Below are 16,669 nucleotides of genomic sequence, written 5' to 3' on the forward strand. Positions count from 1 at the left end.
TAAAGTTTTTTTGTTGCCATTGTCAGTCAAAGTTACATTGACAAAAAAACAACAACAAATAAATACAAATAAGAATACAAATAATAAAAAATGTCCATGTAACTATTTCTCCTGCCACTCAACTCTTCGTGTGCCACATATGATTTCACACTTGTAAAGCTTTGTGGTGCAGAACCCAAACAGATTTTGAAATGACGAATAATATTCTTAAAAATGCAGTTTGGTGACGTTAGGTCGAAAATGACCTCATACTCAACAAAGAAGGCTAACCATTTGATGTCAACAAGTCTATATTTCATTTTAGTGAGCATTTTAGCAGCTTAGGTGAAAAGATTGAACGGGAAAGAAAATGAAAAAAAATTGCTTGTGTTCTACGTGCATATTTTGTAGGTTTTTTTTGTTTTTTTTTTTTGGTCATCATGAATTGATAGTGTAGTATTGTAGTAGTTTACTGATGCAGCTTTCTCACGACTTCTGCATTGGCGAGGACACCGTCTGTGCGACTGGGGGCGCACTTGATCAGCCCACTCTGCCGGGAGGAGGAGGAGGAGGAGGAGGAGGAGGAGGAGGAGGAGGAGGAGGAGGAGGAGGAGGAGGAGGAGGAGGAGGAGGAGGAGGAGGAGGAGGAGGAGGACATCCCTGCCGTCACCCCGCGGGACGCGCGCAGACACACTTGTGGGATCAGCTATTTAGATTGCATGCAAATTCATGTGCGTGAGAGAGAGGGGGGGGGAGACAAAAGTGCTGTTACATTCCTGCAGAGAGAGAGAGAGAGAGAGAGAGAGAGAGAGAGAGAGAGAGAGAGAGAGAGAGAGAGAGAGAGAGAGAGAGAGAGATCCCTCTTCCCCTTCCTCCACCTTCCTCCACCTTCCAGCCCGCGGCGGCGGAAAGGAGATTTTTTTTTCAATCCCGGCTGCAGATGCGCGAAACCGGGCTGCGGAGTGGAAGACACAACGGTCGCCGGTCGAGAAAGTTTGCGGAGAGGCTGGGCCCGAAGATCGAAACTCGTTCAAAGTAGAGTCCGGCTGGTGACATTCGAGGTCACACTGATCATTTATTAAGAAAGGTTAACTTATGCAAATGAGTTCCCAGCGGAGGCTCGCAGCCGGCCGGACGGCGCTGCTCCTCGCCGGCTTGCTGGCGGCTCTGTGGCGCGCCTGTCTGGCCGGTTGCCCGGAGAAAAACCTGGAGGACCGCGAGGAAGAGGCCAACGTCGTTCTGACGGGCACCGTGGACGAAATCATAAACGTGGACCCGGTGCACAACACTTACTCTTGCAAGGTGAGTATCTGTAAGCGATTTGCGATTCTTGCAAGTAGCGTTAAGCCAACACACCTGCCGCGTGCACACAAAAACGAACGAACGAACAAACAAACAAACAAACAAACAAACAAACAAACAAAAATGGAGCGTATGCAACTATACAGCCACACTTTGTGTGCCCGGAAAGAAATTATTTGCATTGCAGAGAGACACACACACACACACACACACACACACACACACACAGCTTGGCCTTTTCCACGACAAAAAAAGAAAAAAAAGAAAAAAGAAAAGTCTCCCAATATGATCATAAACATGCACCACTTGGATGAAATATTTGATATCAAAGCTATTTATGCAAAGTTATGTGGCATCTGGTTCTGTGCGGTGTGCAAGACAAATACACGGCTCGTGTAAAACGAATTTGCCACTTTTTAACAAATTATAAAATCAACATTTGTGTCATTGTTTCAGTTCAATTCATTATTAGAAAGCACAAGAAGTGTTTTTTTTTTAAGAACAAGCTTGTATACTAAAACCTACTTTTTTTTTTAATTTCGTCACTAATCTTGTCGAATATTTTGTTGAATATGTCAAGTTTGACAACTCATTGGCAAATGCGTTTTCACTTCATTCATCAATTGTTGTGTTTGTCATAATCAGCGTTGCAATTCGCCAAGGCGATTCAGTACGGCAAGAATGGATTATTTGGAACCTAATACAGGATTAAGCGCAGTGTGCTCGTGGTCCGCACGGCTGCCTCACACTTCTGAGGTTCGGGGTTCGAATCTCCTGAACCTCCCTGCGCGGACTTTGCATCTAATCCCCGCGCTTGCGCTCATTGTCTCTGTGATTGGCCGGTGACCAGTTCAGGGCGTCCTCTGCCTCTCGCCCAAAGCTGGATGGATAGTTTTAGACGGCCTTCTCACCTTTAACGAGAAGCCGGGATGCAGCGTTGTCTCGAAACACTGTAACTATAACATGCAACGGATAGATGGATTGCTTTTAGCGTGTTTCATAAAGTCGGAGCGTGTCAAAGCGTCCCTCGCATCTTCGGTTATTCTGTACGCGGCCCTCGGAGGAAAAGGTTTGGACACCGATGATTTCGGTCCCTCTGAGGTTTGGCTGCAAATTTGGAGGGTGAACGTAAAAACAGCATTGGAAAAAAAAACCAAAACACGCGCGGTTCCTGGGCCATCGCTGTGGAAGAAGTCGACCTCTCTCCCCATCGCATGTGCGTTCATTGTGAAACTTTTGCACCGCGGTAGACTTGTGGTAGACCACTCTATAATCTGTCAAAATAAACAGCCGTGTTTGGTCAACTTGCTTTCCGTCTCTGAGTGACTGAGCTGAGTCGACGAGAGGCACACAGTTCTTGCGCTGCAGACAGAAACTACTACAATTGCTAAACTGAGTCATTAGACTTTACAGCGATCCGATCGGCTTGATCGGTATCGGCCGATGCTCAGCGTTTTACGCTGATCGGCTGATTGCGTTGATTAACGTTAATTCTGATCAATGACGTCATTGATCGGCTCCGCAAAAGGCATTTACTCCGCATCGCCATCATGTACAGCATATTTGAATCCAAAAGCGTGTCACGTGTCTTTTGACATAGTCCTGTAAATATCTGACCGCCAATAAAGTTATTTAAAAAAAAAAAAAAAAAAAAAAAAAACAGACAACACGTAATGCCCGGATCAGACGACAAGACAAATTTGGTCTTTCACGATTGCACTATGTCAGACCACGGCAATAAAATCTTCGCGTCCCGTCTTTTACGATCGGCGGGCTTTATCTTGTCAACTCGAATGCGACCGGATACACTCGTTACCATGGCAACGACAACACCGTTGTATCACGCTGCGTGTATTGTAAGAAGAAAATGGGGAAATAGGTGTGGTGGTGGTCACCGGTGCTTGGGAGGAGATGTTCAATTAAGGATCGCTTGAGGTATGTTCACGTATTATTAATACGGCAACAATACTGCTAGCACTAAGGGTTGGACGTAAACATGTCGGCGTTCTGTCGAATCGTGCGCTTACGTTTTGGTGCGTGTCAAGTCATTTGATGACGATAAAGTAATTGAATTCCAGTAAGTTACGACCCATTATTTCTGTCATGTTGTAATGTTGGTTTGACTTGACTGATTAGAACACATGACCTGACTCGAGAATACTTTTGAACACACTCAGTATACAGCACACAACTAAATATACTGCCGATCCGATCAATGACGCCATTGATCGGATCGGCAACTGATGACGTTAAAGCCGATCGGCCCAGCGGCATAAAATGCTAATTATCGGCCGATACCGATCAAGCCGATCAGATGGCTGTAAAGTCTGGACTGTATGCAGTGTAATTTGAATAGTTGGCTGCATTGCCACATCTATGACCGTGCATTTATAGTTATTGTTTGTTTCCTCCACGGCACCTGTGTCCTAAAGGTGGATGACGAAAATATCTGTATCCACACCAACATATAACGGTTTCTTCCTTGGCCTAAGCACACACACACACAGTTTTTTGGTGAAAATCCTCTGATTAGTATTTTTGATTTCGATTTTTCTGTGAGTTATATTGTGTTTTCCCGTCGTTCTTTGACTCATAGGTCAGGGTGTGGCGCTACTTGAAAGGAAAGACCAGCATAAACCGTGAAATTCTCTTGGACGGTGGCAACAAGGTGATGATCGGCGGCTTTGGCAACACAGGAATCTGCGACAATCAGGTTGCCACGGGCGACACGCGCATATTCTTCCTTAACCCTGCCCCGGAGTTCATGGGGCCCGAACACAAGAATGAACTGATGCTCAACTCAAGCCTGATGAGGATTACGCTGCGGAACCTGGAGGATGTGGAACACTGTGTGGAAGGTAAGCAGACACTTTCTGATTCGGTTTTCTTTAGTTCTCAAACCTTTCACACCAAGTAGCACCTCCAAAAATACTTGCATGTACCAGCGTAATAACAAACACGAACACACAGTAGTGCAGTAGGCCCAAGTGTTCATCAAAAACGAATATATTCTGGTATATTTTATTAAGGTTTATTCAATATTTTTGTTCGCCACTGTGCTTAAATAATGATTCCGTTAAAATAGAGTCGAGTAAGAATTGTGCCTCGATAAATGTTTGAGGCCAATTCAATTCAATCGAATTTTACTGAACAAATATACTGTCATGATTTTTTTTTTTTTTTTTTTTTTTTTATAAAGTTGAAGCCACTGAAACATTACGCACTGTTTGAACCTTTCACCCAGTGATTCTTTCACGTTCCGTGAGAGGAAGCATGCTTTATGAAGTGCCTCATTCTAAATTTACTTTCCTGGGACTTGAGTTCCGTTCCGTTTTTTTTTTTGTAATTGACTGAAAGCAATTGCTGCTCACTACAGGGGATACTGCTTAAATGAACTCTTGAACTCCGTGAATGAAGGACACCTGAGTCACTTTAGGAGCTTTGTCGCTCTGGTGAACGTCGGTCCTTGTGTTTCCTGGAGGTGGGCGTGCCAGTCAAACACCTGAATGATCACACTTTCGTGGTCAAAGAGTGATTCCTGACCTTTGCGCTCGATTGCGTGACTATTTTAAGTCAGGGGTTAAACAGTTTACCATTTAGAGCCTTGTAGCAGTCGAATGTAAATGCTTCCACTTTTTACGACTGTTTCACACCATTTTCCATTTCCTAAATTAAATAATAGCTGGCAATCCCACGTTTTGTTTCAAAGTACATTTATTTTCTTCTGAAACGAACAGTGCAGCCAGTGTCAGTGGGACGTGAGCTTACCGCTGTTTAACTTTTCCTGTTTGCAGCTGTTCAACGTTTGAATCAAAACGATAGCACAGCTGTGAGCGCTGGAGGCGGGGTTTCCGATTTCAGATATTTTTGTGCAGGGCTGCAGGATTAATCGAATTGTAACCGTGATCGCGATTTGGATTGTCACAATTAAATGAGCCTGATGTTCGGCGATTTTGGACATTGAAAATGCAGGCACTGCTGCTAGTCATATGAAAAGTGCTTCATTTGCAGCAGTGCCCAGCAACCTAGTCAGCCAGCCACTAGGGGGCGAACGCATGGTTTGCACTGCGCTCCAGTGCAAACTTCAAAATTAAAGCCTAAAATGGGATTGCTGAGTAATGTAGTAATACAGTACGTGAAGCTTTTATTTTGAAGTTGGACCACTTAGCACGTCGGTGGAGAGGCGGCATGTCACGGTGATACGATTGACTATTTTCAATCGTCGTAGCGGCTGCCTGGACTTTTCGGCTGGCCTGACCGCAAAGAAAAAAACACCGCAATTAAATAGAGAGGGAAATCTCAACGGTACACTTCTTTGTAGTTCGTGACCGTGCACGACTGACCAACGGTCACGCGGAACAACGGAGACGTAGCGTTCTTGACAATTCACAGTATTTCAAATGAAAAGTCGGTGCTTGCAGGCTCATGTTAGAGCCTTCTATACATAAACCCTATTTTCCTTCCGTCCATCCCTTGTCAGTACCGCTTCATCCTCACGAGGGTCGCGGGCGTGCTGGAGCCTAGCCCAGCTATCTTCGGGCGAGAACCGGGCGCCAGCCAATCGTAGGGCACATAGAAACAAACAACCGTTCGCACTCACATTCCCAATTTAGAGTCTTCAATCAACCTAGCACGCGTGTTTTTGGGATGTGGGAGGAAAGCGGAGCGCCCGGAGAAAAGCCGCGCAGGCACGGGGAGAACGTGCAAACTCCACACAGGCGGGGCCGGGGATTGAACCCCGGTCCTCAGAACTGGGAGGCAGATATGCTAACCAGTTGTCCACCGTGCCGCCTATTTGCTACCATTAAGATGCAATTTGTGATTGCACTTTGTAATAGCACATTTATTTATTCACCCCTTGCTAACGTTGAATATTTGAAAGATTTATTTTGAAAAACGGTCACATATTGTTTGTTAAAAACAATAAAGATTTCTCCCTAACATGAGGAATAATCGTGATTAATACTCGTGATTCCAATATTGCTGAAAGTAATCGTGATGATTAATTTGGGCTGAATAGACCAGCCCTATGTTTGGTTGCATTTGGAAGGGTTGGGTCTGTCCTGCCGTGGGCCCCTGCGCCGGTATCCCCTTCGCCCCGACTTTTCTTCTCATTGCTGCTTTGGAGTGGGTTCGCTTTTTGGCTGTGACTACTATCGCGCCTGTTTGTTTTGGCCCCTTGTATTTGAAGACGGGTTACTTCACAAGCACATTTCCTCATGTCACTGTTCAAGTGGATGAATGAACAGAATGCTCCAAGAAGTCATTGGTTAAAAGTAAGGGTGCTTTTACACCTTCAGTTCCCTTTGTCTCTCCCGAATGAGCTGATCGGTTTGTATACTTACAGTAAGTACGATTCTTAATAAGGCCACACATTTAATGACCATGCCAAAGCTAAGAGGTGTTCAATGAGTCAACACTGTTGAATAACAGAGTTCAGTCATTTCGCATAAAACCTGAATGGTTTTCTTTTGCCCACTGGTATGTCCAATTGCCAATTCCAAGAAGATTGACATGTTTGAGCCACTATCAAACCTTTATATAGTGGCTGGGATAATGACGTGCCTCCATTTAATTTAAGGAGATTTTGGGCTTGCTTCAGTGCTACATTTGAATTAAGAGAGTCAAGTCAGATGGGATGGTGTGCAACCCCTGCCTTCTGAGATTTGGATATTAGCAATGGGGCAAGACTCTACCTGCCAGCGAACTCATTGTGCGCTCCCGTGGCTTCTCCTCATTCTTGACATGTTGGATAGACTCCGGAATGCCTGGCAGGGAGCTAGGCTGGGAGACATGCTCTCAAGAAAAGGGCTTTGTGTGAGCTACTTGACGCTGGGAATTTGAGAATTCAGGAGAAGCAAGAGAAAAAGCGCATCCAGCGCCATTCTACAACGACCACTACCTCCAACAAAAGAGTGCTGAAAAGTGGCATCTAAGAGTTACAATAGAAGCACTGATAATTTGGTTCTGTACAGAACTGAACCAAAGTGCTTCCCGGAAACGGTTGTCTATCACCATCCTGTCAACGCACCCAATACTGTTTCAAATTCTACCCTGCGGAAACGTGTATCATGCGTCCAACCGCTTGTCGACAGACGTTCATTGAGCCCTCCCCCGGAGAATGTTTACAATTTCCCAGTAAACACTTGCAGGACGGGCCAATCTTGAAATGATATTAACCGAAGAGGCCTTGAACCCCCCCCCCAGGTAAACCATAAAGTGAGGCAATTTTCAAGGAAAACTTAGCAAATGCATTGCAAAAAGTTTGTCTTTGCTGACGTTGTAAGAATATCCGAGCTATGCTGTCGTTCTGATGTTTTCCAACTCATTTTCCCGTATTGTTGACTTAATCACAGATGTGTGCTGTGCCAGAGGCATTATGGTTTGGAAAGAGAGGAGGGCCCTTCCATGGAGAAATGTCTCATCAATTTGCGTCTGCCGTAGCGCGCGATGACCCTTTCCTTCAATAGTCTGGCACAGTCGAGAAGCTGTTTCTTGGTTCTTCATTTCTGTCCTCCTCCTCTCTATCGCTTGTCTTTCTAAAGAAGGTGAGAAATGGACCAGTATTTCTGTCAGCCATGCATAATACATATTGTAAGGGGCATTTTCCTGCTCAGTCATTCAATCTCTTGGATCGGGCTCCGTAGCGATTGGGTTTGCCAGGCTTGCTGAGATCTTGTCGGGGGTCCTGATTTACCAGCGGGTGGTCCTGCTTAATGATGTGCAAGCAGACAAGTCTGTGGAATTGTTCTCGGGGTGGGTGGGATAGAGAAATGTGTGAGTCACCCCCTCCATTCCCTCTTTTCTCCCTTTCTATCTGCTGTTCCTTCTGTGAAGGAGTCTTGGCCTTTTCCCACTGTTTGTGCAAGGTGGAGGCACCGAGTAGTCCGGAATGCCAAACCTGCTCAAGCCACCTGTATGCCCTTTTCCCATGCGAGAGGAATAATAGCCGGTGCTCTGTATTTTCGGTATGATGGCCAATGCGCTTTCTTTGATAACGCTCAAGACTTTGCAGCATATGCAAGGGTCACTTCCCAGCTTCACCGCACCGGTGACTCCATGTCTTACAAGATGCTCCAAAGATTTTAGGATGTATGCAATAATGTAGTTTCAATCCTTTTTCTTTGGGATAAGACTACAGAAAAACAAAGAAATATAGTAGATGAGTTTTTTTTTTTTTTTTTTTTACGAGAGAAGATCTCTGGTTACTAAGAGTGTGATCAAATGAAAATGTTGACATCTATGTGACATCCAGATTGTCATCCCATCCATGCCTGTATGGGCAGCCATTTTGGTTGGGATGGCATAAGAATAATAATAATTAAAAAAGGCTCAATTTCAGCAGTGGCATCTTGGCAAACAAGCGTGGCTGTTAAACAGATAATTGTATTTTCCCCTTGATTTGCGTCGTGTAACTTGGGCATCGATGACATCAATTTCTGAGCTGATCTCTCGCGGAAGCATATGTTTTCTCGAAAGGATTACTAAAAGAGCCGAGACTCGGTAGGACCAAGGTCTCTCCGTGAATTCAGTTGGTGTTTTGAAGACTACTGGCTTGTAAGGTGCAAAGTTAGTTGACGTCAATGTCCCTTTTAAATCCTTTTAAAGGTGAAGAACAGACAAGTTGAACTACCCATGGCGATTGTGGGCAGTCACTTGGATGTACAGTGACCTGGAAAAGTCCCTCTTGTGTCCGAGACATAAAGAAATGAGAGCAGGAGTCTGCATGAGATTTGGAGTCCCTCTGGGCAAGTGAATTCCTCTTCCTGGGTTACATTACTAAAGCGGGGCAGCTGCTGTGGCAAGTGCGGCTCTTTGCTGTCATCGCGCCAAAACCATCGGATTTATGGGGGTGGGGGGGGGGAGTTTTGGTTGGACACCCAAGAGATCGTAGAAGCCCTCGTGGAATTTGTGTTCAGAGAACCGCAGCTATCAAACTAATTAAAAAAAAACCTTTATTGCCACAAAGATCTGCATCATGAAATTGCAACACACTGTTTTGCAATTGGATGTCGTTCTTCTGCAGCAGAATTTCCAACGGTTTTTGTTTTTATTTCTCCTACCATTCAGAAGGTTATGATTGAATTGCCCCCTCCTCCCCCCCCTTTTATTTGTATTATGCAACTATGCATTTATGTTTAACTTTAAGAAGCCAGGCATTCTCAGAAGTCTTTTTTCAGGGGATTACAATTTGCTATTGATCCAAATAAGGGTTATCCGGTTGCCTTGGTGGAGTCCTGCTCTGAAAATTCCTTTTGCTATGATTTTAGTTTTGAATACTGTAGGTTATTTGCATCTCGGCATATCTAGAAAAGCTCTAGAGAAAACCACCCTATTATTATCATTAGTTTTAGTTTTAGTTGTAGCGGTTGCTAGGGGAATCATTTTGATGGGGGAGGTGAGTGTCGCAACCCCCGCACTTTTTCATCACTAACACTGTTCACGTTGCCATTTTTTATTTGTTTTTAAATGGTGTACTGTGCCGTGTTATCTGTTATTTTTTCGTATATGCCAAAGACTGGACTTGGGACACCCCTGACCTAATGTGACGATAATGATTGAATTTTAAACGTTCACGGTACACGAACCTCCGTGATTAACGTGTGCTTTTAAGTCGGGTAGTCGCTATTTGAAGCGTTATTGTTTCGCATGAGTTGTATGTTGGCTTGTATAACAATAGTCCTTCAAAAGATGTGATTAGACTCCAATCAAACGCATCGGCTAATGTCAACAAGACAACGTTTGTACACATACAGGAAGCACGGCAGACCTCACAGTTGGGAGTCACACTTTTATCAACAAACACGAGATGACCGGCTTGTTTTTAGCCTTTCGGACAACACCTCGGTCTCCGCGACTTCCTTTCCACCCTCATATCCGTCCCTCTGTCGACGTGTTGTCATGGTGAACCCACTTTGATTGCCATGTTTTCTTCTCTTATCACTTTGCCATACTTCCAACTTTGGTTCGTTATCTTTTAGTCACCCTCTCGCATTCTTTAGATGACGTGCCCATATACACTATGCCATCTGTCATATGATTATGTCCTTTTTCCGGTGAAACGCATTACTGTCACCGGGAATCATACATATCGATTTGGGTAACACGTTTAGTGTCTTGACCTTTTATCAGAAACGATGCGTCTAAGCAAGCTGCTGTTACCTACAGTGATATTGTACCGTGATATAGAAGTAAACATGGCTACTTAAAGAAACATTTTGAGGTGCCGGTTAAAAGTAACTTGCACTATATCTTTCTGACAAACTGTGACGCTGACGTCCCTTTTGAGATTTCAATATTTTAGGAACTCATACCAATTCCCCTACCGTGGTGAGTGCCTTCCAGACTCATGGCAGGAATTTGTCCTGCCCCGTTCTGTTGTTTTAGCCAACAATGGCAAGGCCGTGTTGGCTTTCTGAGTCAAACAGAGATAAGTGGCAGAGGATGTCTCACCGACTTGACCGTGTGCCTGTGTATACACACACACACGCACATATGCACACAAGCACACATGCACACGTGCACACGCACACTTTTCTGTCCTCACATAAAGGACAATTTACTTGACACATTATTCCCACAATGAAGCCTTGGAACAAAAATGAAGAGAGTGTTTAATTTTCCTACGCACAAGCAAGCAAGTCATACTGGACATGCGGTCATCGCTCCCAAATTGAAAAAGCCGGAGCAATGAATGCATCGCTCAGTGGTTATTATGCGCCACACCCACTCGACCTTTTCATAAGAGGCAATCTCCTCTGCTCAGCCGAAAAATGTTGGGTGTGAATTTATGCAAATCAGAACCAAACACAAAGCAAGGCAGTCAAACTGCAAAGATGCACAGTGCATCATTTTGGGATGCCTGCTTTTTCATTTCCCAATTTCTTACTCTTGCCACCCAACAAGTTGTTATAGTTATCTTTTCTTTTTTTCCTTTTTTTTTTTTTTTTTTTTTTTTGTGGCAACTGATCAAACTGGTCCCTTAAAGAAATAACATTAGTGAGAGTGTTCTTTTAAGAATTGTGTAGAATTTGGTGTGAAAAGTAGTGCACGGTAGCTAGAAAATCTACATTTTCAATTCATGTGAGAACTGAAGTATTAGTGTCTGTTTTAGTATGAGCAAGATGGAAAAAAAAATGTCAGTATTACTCGCCCAGTCGCCCGTGTGCTCGAACCACCACCGATAGTGATGATATGTGGTCGCCAAGTACCTCAAAGCAGCATTCAGCAGTTGCCGGAGAAACAAAGCCCCTTCGAGAGCTTTGGCCTGAGGGCAGAAGTTCTATCACAGACTTGCAGCTCTCACCGAAGGTATGTTTGCTTCCTGTATCGGCTCATTGTCAGCTCCTTCAGGTTTCTTCGCACAGGACCTTATTACAACATAGCACAAGCTGTTATGTTGCTTATTTGATTTATTATGTTGTTACCATATGTTTAACAAAGTGATTGAAAGTTCACCTGTGATGAGCCACTGGTGGTAGGCTACATTAAATTATCAAACGATGTTTACTGTAGGCGTGCACTTGGGTAATTTTAGCCAGTTGTACTTTGCGCTTTAGCATCTTTTATTGCGTGTGAAATGATCTCAAACTTTGGACGTTCTCTGTCTTTGAAGCAATCTTTTGTCCTGGCTTGCCCTTATTGCTCCACGAGTCTGTGGAACAATAATCACTGCAAAATCCCATGATATAGCGAATAATCCGTGATATTAGTACAACAATAATCATTTTAAAAAAAAATCTGTGTGAAGTGAAGCTGCATGAGGCGAACTGCGATATAGCGAGGAACGAGAAGAACCTCTCACATTAAACACTCTCTCCCCCAGGATGTTGATCAACCTCAGATTTGTTGAGATTTGGAAACCGTTTTTCTCATAGGAAACAATAAAACTACCATATTTCAGATTCACAGCTGGTGATATCAAAACACACTGAACAGGTGCAGGTTTTTTAACATTATTAAATAGGGATACAAGAGCAACAAGTTAAAATAACAAGTGACACCGTGTGTTGTGACACTGAAGACCTGCTGTTTTGAATGTGACTTGGTTTACTTCACACAAATATACAATGCCGCTATACAATATATTTAGTTTCTTATATTACTGAGACTGACAAATTCTTGTGCAATAACTGGAACCCAAAAGGGTGAAAGGAAAAGCTAATATCAGACTCCGAGCTATTCCTTTGCTCACTGACCTGAGGTCTCGTGTGGTGCGCCGAGGCGTGTGCTATTTCTCTGACATTTGGCGTGATGTCAGCTACGGTAGTTGTGGAATCAATATTGAAGAAAGCCCCCCAAAACTAACGAAAACGCAAAGCACGCACCCTGCTTTTAATTCTTTGACGCTCACTAAATTGATCGTGCGAGATACGGTGACATGATCTCACTTGACGTCCGGTCGGATTTCCATTGTTTCAGTGCGCGTCCATCTTTTAGAAAGCTGAAAAGTAAGTTGCCAGGGGATGAAGTTGTGCTGTGCGGCTTTATTTGCTGACACTCAAAACCAAATCTACTTCGGTTTTTCATTTCTTCACGCTTGTACGTGTCATGTGCGTGAATCTTCCGTTTACATGGTGGCGCTGCCTTTCACTGTGAAGTTGGTGAAGATTGAAGTTACCGCTTGTGACACTTGCAGAATGTTGATCAGCTCCAATTTACATGGAGACAATGGCGAGAGTGGAGAAGCAGTCTTTGTCATCGCGCGGTCTCTTTTCCCCTCCTTGAACCTCCCGTTCCTTTCCCTTGTCCTCCTTCTGTTGGCTTGTCCTGGCCGACCCCTCCTCTTTCATTGTCCTTTTGCTCGAGGGGTGTCTTAAATGAAGGGATACAAAAAGATGGAGGCAATAGACTAAACAAAATGGGTCTGAACTTCATGTGCGATCACAAGGGCACCGCTTTTCTGCTGATGAGCAGCACACGTGCCTTTGCATAGCCACACATTTAAGACTTTAAACAATGCGTTTGCATGTGACATGGGGACTTGCCCTACATAATCTGTAATATCATATTCAGGCTTTGCAATGACGACACCGATCGTGTTTGACAGAATGGCCCCTCACTATATTTTCATGCATTCTCAGATTAGGGTGAAACACTGTAAAATGTTCTCATCCTGTTTTAACAAATTGTAAATGTCAACAGCCTGTCAGAAGGTACTTGTGCTTTTGAAAATCTGCAATTACTGTCAGATTTAATGACGTATGATTTGGAAGAAAGGACAGGGGAAATGTGTTCCTCTCTGAAGCTTTTACACGGTTCATCCATTTTCCCTTTGACAAGTAATAACAGGGCAGGTTGATATTAGTCCATCAGTACGCTTGAGCCATGTTTCCAGCTCGCCACAGTGCGGTTTGAAACTGTCATCCACAGTGGTGCACACAATTTGCTTTTGGTACATTTTGTGCTCCAGTCAATTTCTCCTACACTGGTGAACACAACATCTCGATGCTACCATAACCATACCACTGTATTGTTGTTTGTAGCCCAACAGATAGGTGCCAAATAACTGACTGAAGGTACACAATGGTTATTTGGATAACTTTGAGGACTTTTGCAATTGTAAAGCCATCAACTGGACCGCCAAGAACTGAACCTGGGAGGAAGCAAGGCTTCAACTTACATAAGAGTGCTTATAGGAGACACTCCAAAATACAAAATAAATACAAATAAGAAAACAATAATAAACAGATGTTTTTTTCCAGGCACTCCAGGTTTTGTCCCACAATCCAAAAACATGCATGGTAGTTAATGAACGACCCTAAATTGCCCACGGGTGTGCATGTGAGTGAGAATGATTGTTTGTCTATATGTGCCCTGCGATTGGCTGGCGACCAGTTCAGGGTGTACCCTGCCTCTCCCCCAGCGTCAGATGAGATAGGCGCCAGCGCACCCACGACACCCTACTGAAGAGCTCGGAGACAGAATTGCGCAGATCTGGCCAATTGGCACAGATCTGGCCAAGGTTACAAAACAAATTCTGCTGCACTTGAGGTTCCTAAGAGCACAGTGGCCTCCATAATCCTTAAACGGAAGACGTTTGGGACGACCGGAACCCTTCCTAGAGCTGGTCGTCTGGCCAAACTGAGAGATCGGTGGAGAAGAGCCTTGGTGAGAGAGGCCAAGAAGAACCCAAAGATCATTGCGGCTGAGCTCCAGAGATGCAGTCAGGAGCTGGGAGAACGTTCTAGAAAGTCAACCATCACTGCAGTCGGGGCTTTATGGCAGAGTGGCCCGACGGAAGGAAGCCTCTCCTCAGTGCAGGACGTATGAAAGCCCGCATGGACTTTGCTAAAAAACACCTGGAGGACTCCAAGATGGTGAGAAATAAGATTCTCTGGTCTGATGAGACCAACATAGAACTTTATGGCCTTAATTCTAAGTGGTATGTGTAGAGAAAACCAGGCACTGCTCACCACCTGTCCAATTACAGTCCCAACAGTGACGCACGGTGGTGGCAGCATCACGCTGTGGGGCTGTTTTTCAGCTACGGGGACAGGTCGACCGATTTCAATCGAAGAAAAGATGAATGCGGCCAAGTACAGGGATATCCTGGACCAAAACCTTCTCCGGAGTGCTCAGGAGCTCAGACTGGGCCGAAGGTTCACCTTCCAACGGGACAATGGCCCGAAGCACACAGTTGTTGGCTTCAGAACAACTCTGTGACTATTTTTGAATGGCCCAGCCAGAGCCCTGACTTAAACCCCATTGAGCCTCTCTAGAGAGACCTGAAAATGGCTGCCCACCAACGTTCCCCATCCAGGCTGATAGAACTGGAGAGGATCTGCAAGTAGGGAAGGCAGATGATCCCCAAATCCGGGCATCACCTGTCGCAACTTGCATCATTCCCAAAAAGACTCAGGGCTCGATTAGCTCAAAAGGGTGATTCTACTAAATACTGAGCAAAGGGTCTGACAGTATTTGAAATGTAATCATCATAATAATAATCATGAACCTGATCAACACAAGTCATGCATGATGAAAATTGTCTGGCTCACCAGCCACTTTATACAAATTGAAAAATATGTTTTATTTTAACATTTGTGTATGAAATGTAGTTTAAACAACTACAACAACACATTTACATGAATACAAATAATTATGTCAACTGTATATGAAATTTACATTTTACATTTTAAATAACAAAAGTAGTATTATTAGGATTTTCCTGTAGTGCATGCAGCATAATAATGTTTTTATATATGGAAAAACACTGTTTGTTTTTATTTTTGGTTTCTTATTTGTTTTCTGAACAATGCAACAGGCAGCGCACAGCTCATTACCCGTTTTTACGGACCTCAGCCACTGGCCTTACACTGTAAGAAATTAGGTGTTGGCTCAAAGTGCGACCACATGAAATTTGTACTTGCGCACACTGAAAAAAGGATCACGTATACGACCATTTTTGGTTCATCCTCAAATTTCAAATTTAAAAACTCAGATATATTTAACATTTTGCAAGTAGTGTATTTCAAAAAGTTCCTCGTACATGTGCACACAGACAGCAAGATTGTGGTAGCCTGTTGTGACTGAATCTTTGCTAAAGAGTCACCGAAGTGTTGGAAGCTGTGCTCCAAGACACACCTTTACTGTAGGAAAAAGGAAATGCATCACAGTAAAAAACAAAAGAACAAACCTAAAGCAATATACTGTACTTTGCTTTCTTTGGAACGAGATTTAAGACTGCGTTTGGAATGTCGTTCCTTCAGGCCACACAACGATTTATTACAATCCATAAAAATGTCAGCAACTGCTAAAGACACGTTTGACAAATTCAAATGAATCATCAGAGTCACTATGAGGGTGCACTTAATGAACATTTAATGAACTTTCATTCATTCATTCATCTTCCGTTCCGCTTCTCCTCACGCGGGTCGCGGGCCGCCGGAGCCTATCCCAGCTACCGTCGGGCGAGAGGCGGGGTACACCCTGAACCGGTCGCCAGCCAATCACAGGGCACGTAGAAACAAACAACCATGAGCACTCACATTCACACCTGCGGGCAATTTAGAGTCTTCAATCAACCTAGCACGCATGTTTTTGGGATGTGGGAGGAAACCGAAGTTCCCGGGGAAAAGCCACGCAGGAACGGGGAGAACATGCAAACTCCACCCCGGCGGGGCCGGGGATTGAGCCCCGGTCCTCAGAACCGTGAGGCAGATGTGCTAACCAGTCGTCCAGCGTGCCGCCCATTTAATGAACTCGAACATACTCAATAAATGTAGGCCGGAATTTCAGACATGAACAGAAATTGCAAGCGGTGCCGATTTCCACCCTTTGATCCATCGCAGGAATGAAAATGGTCAACGTCCATCCAGCCTTATGGCTGTCCCTTTTGGAAACAAAATATTTTTGGAATATGAAGTGCAGACATTCCTGATGAGATTGA

General features: G+C 44.2%; 1 protein-coding gene across 1 annotated transcript in view; it reads left to right on the forward strand.

Annotated features, from left to right (window-relative positions):
- Positions 1-688: 688 nt before the first annotated feature.
- Positions 689-16,669, forward strand: part of agrn (agrin) — a 248,631-nt gene continuing 232,650 nt past the window's right edge. The window contains 2 exon segments of the mRNA XM_061671858.1: positions 689-1,281; positions 3,878-4,139. Of these exon segments, the coding sequence (XP_061527842.1) occupies positions 1,075-1,281; positions 3,878-4,139 (469 nt within the window). The 5' untranslated portion in view covers positions 689-1,074.

This window comes from Phycodurus eques, chromosome 1 (genome assembly GCF_024500275.1).
Source record: "Phycodurus eques isolate BA_2022a chromosome 1, UOR_Pequ_1.1, whole genome shotgun sequence".
NCBI classification, from domain to species: Eukaryota; Metazoa; Chordata; class Actinopteri; order Syngnathiformes; family Syngnathidae; genus Phycodurus; species Phycodurus eques.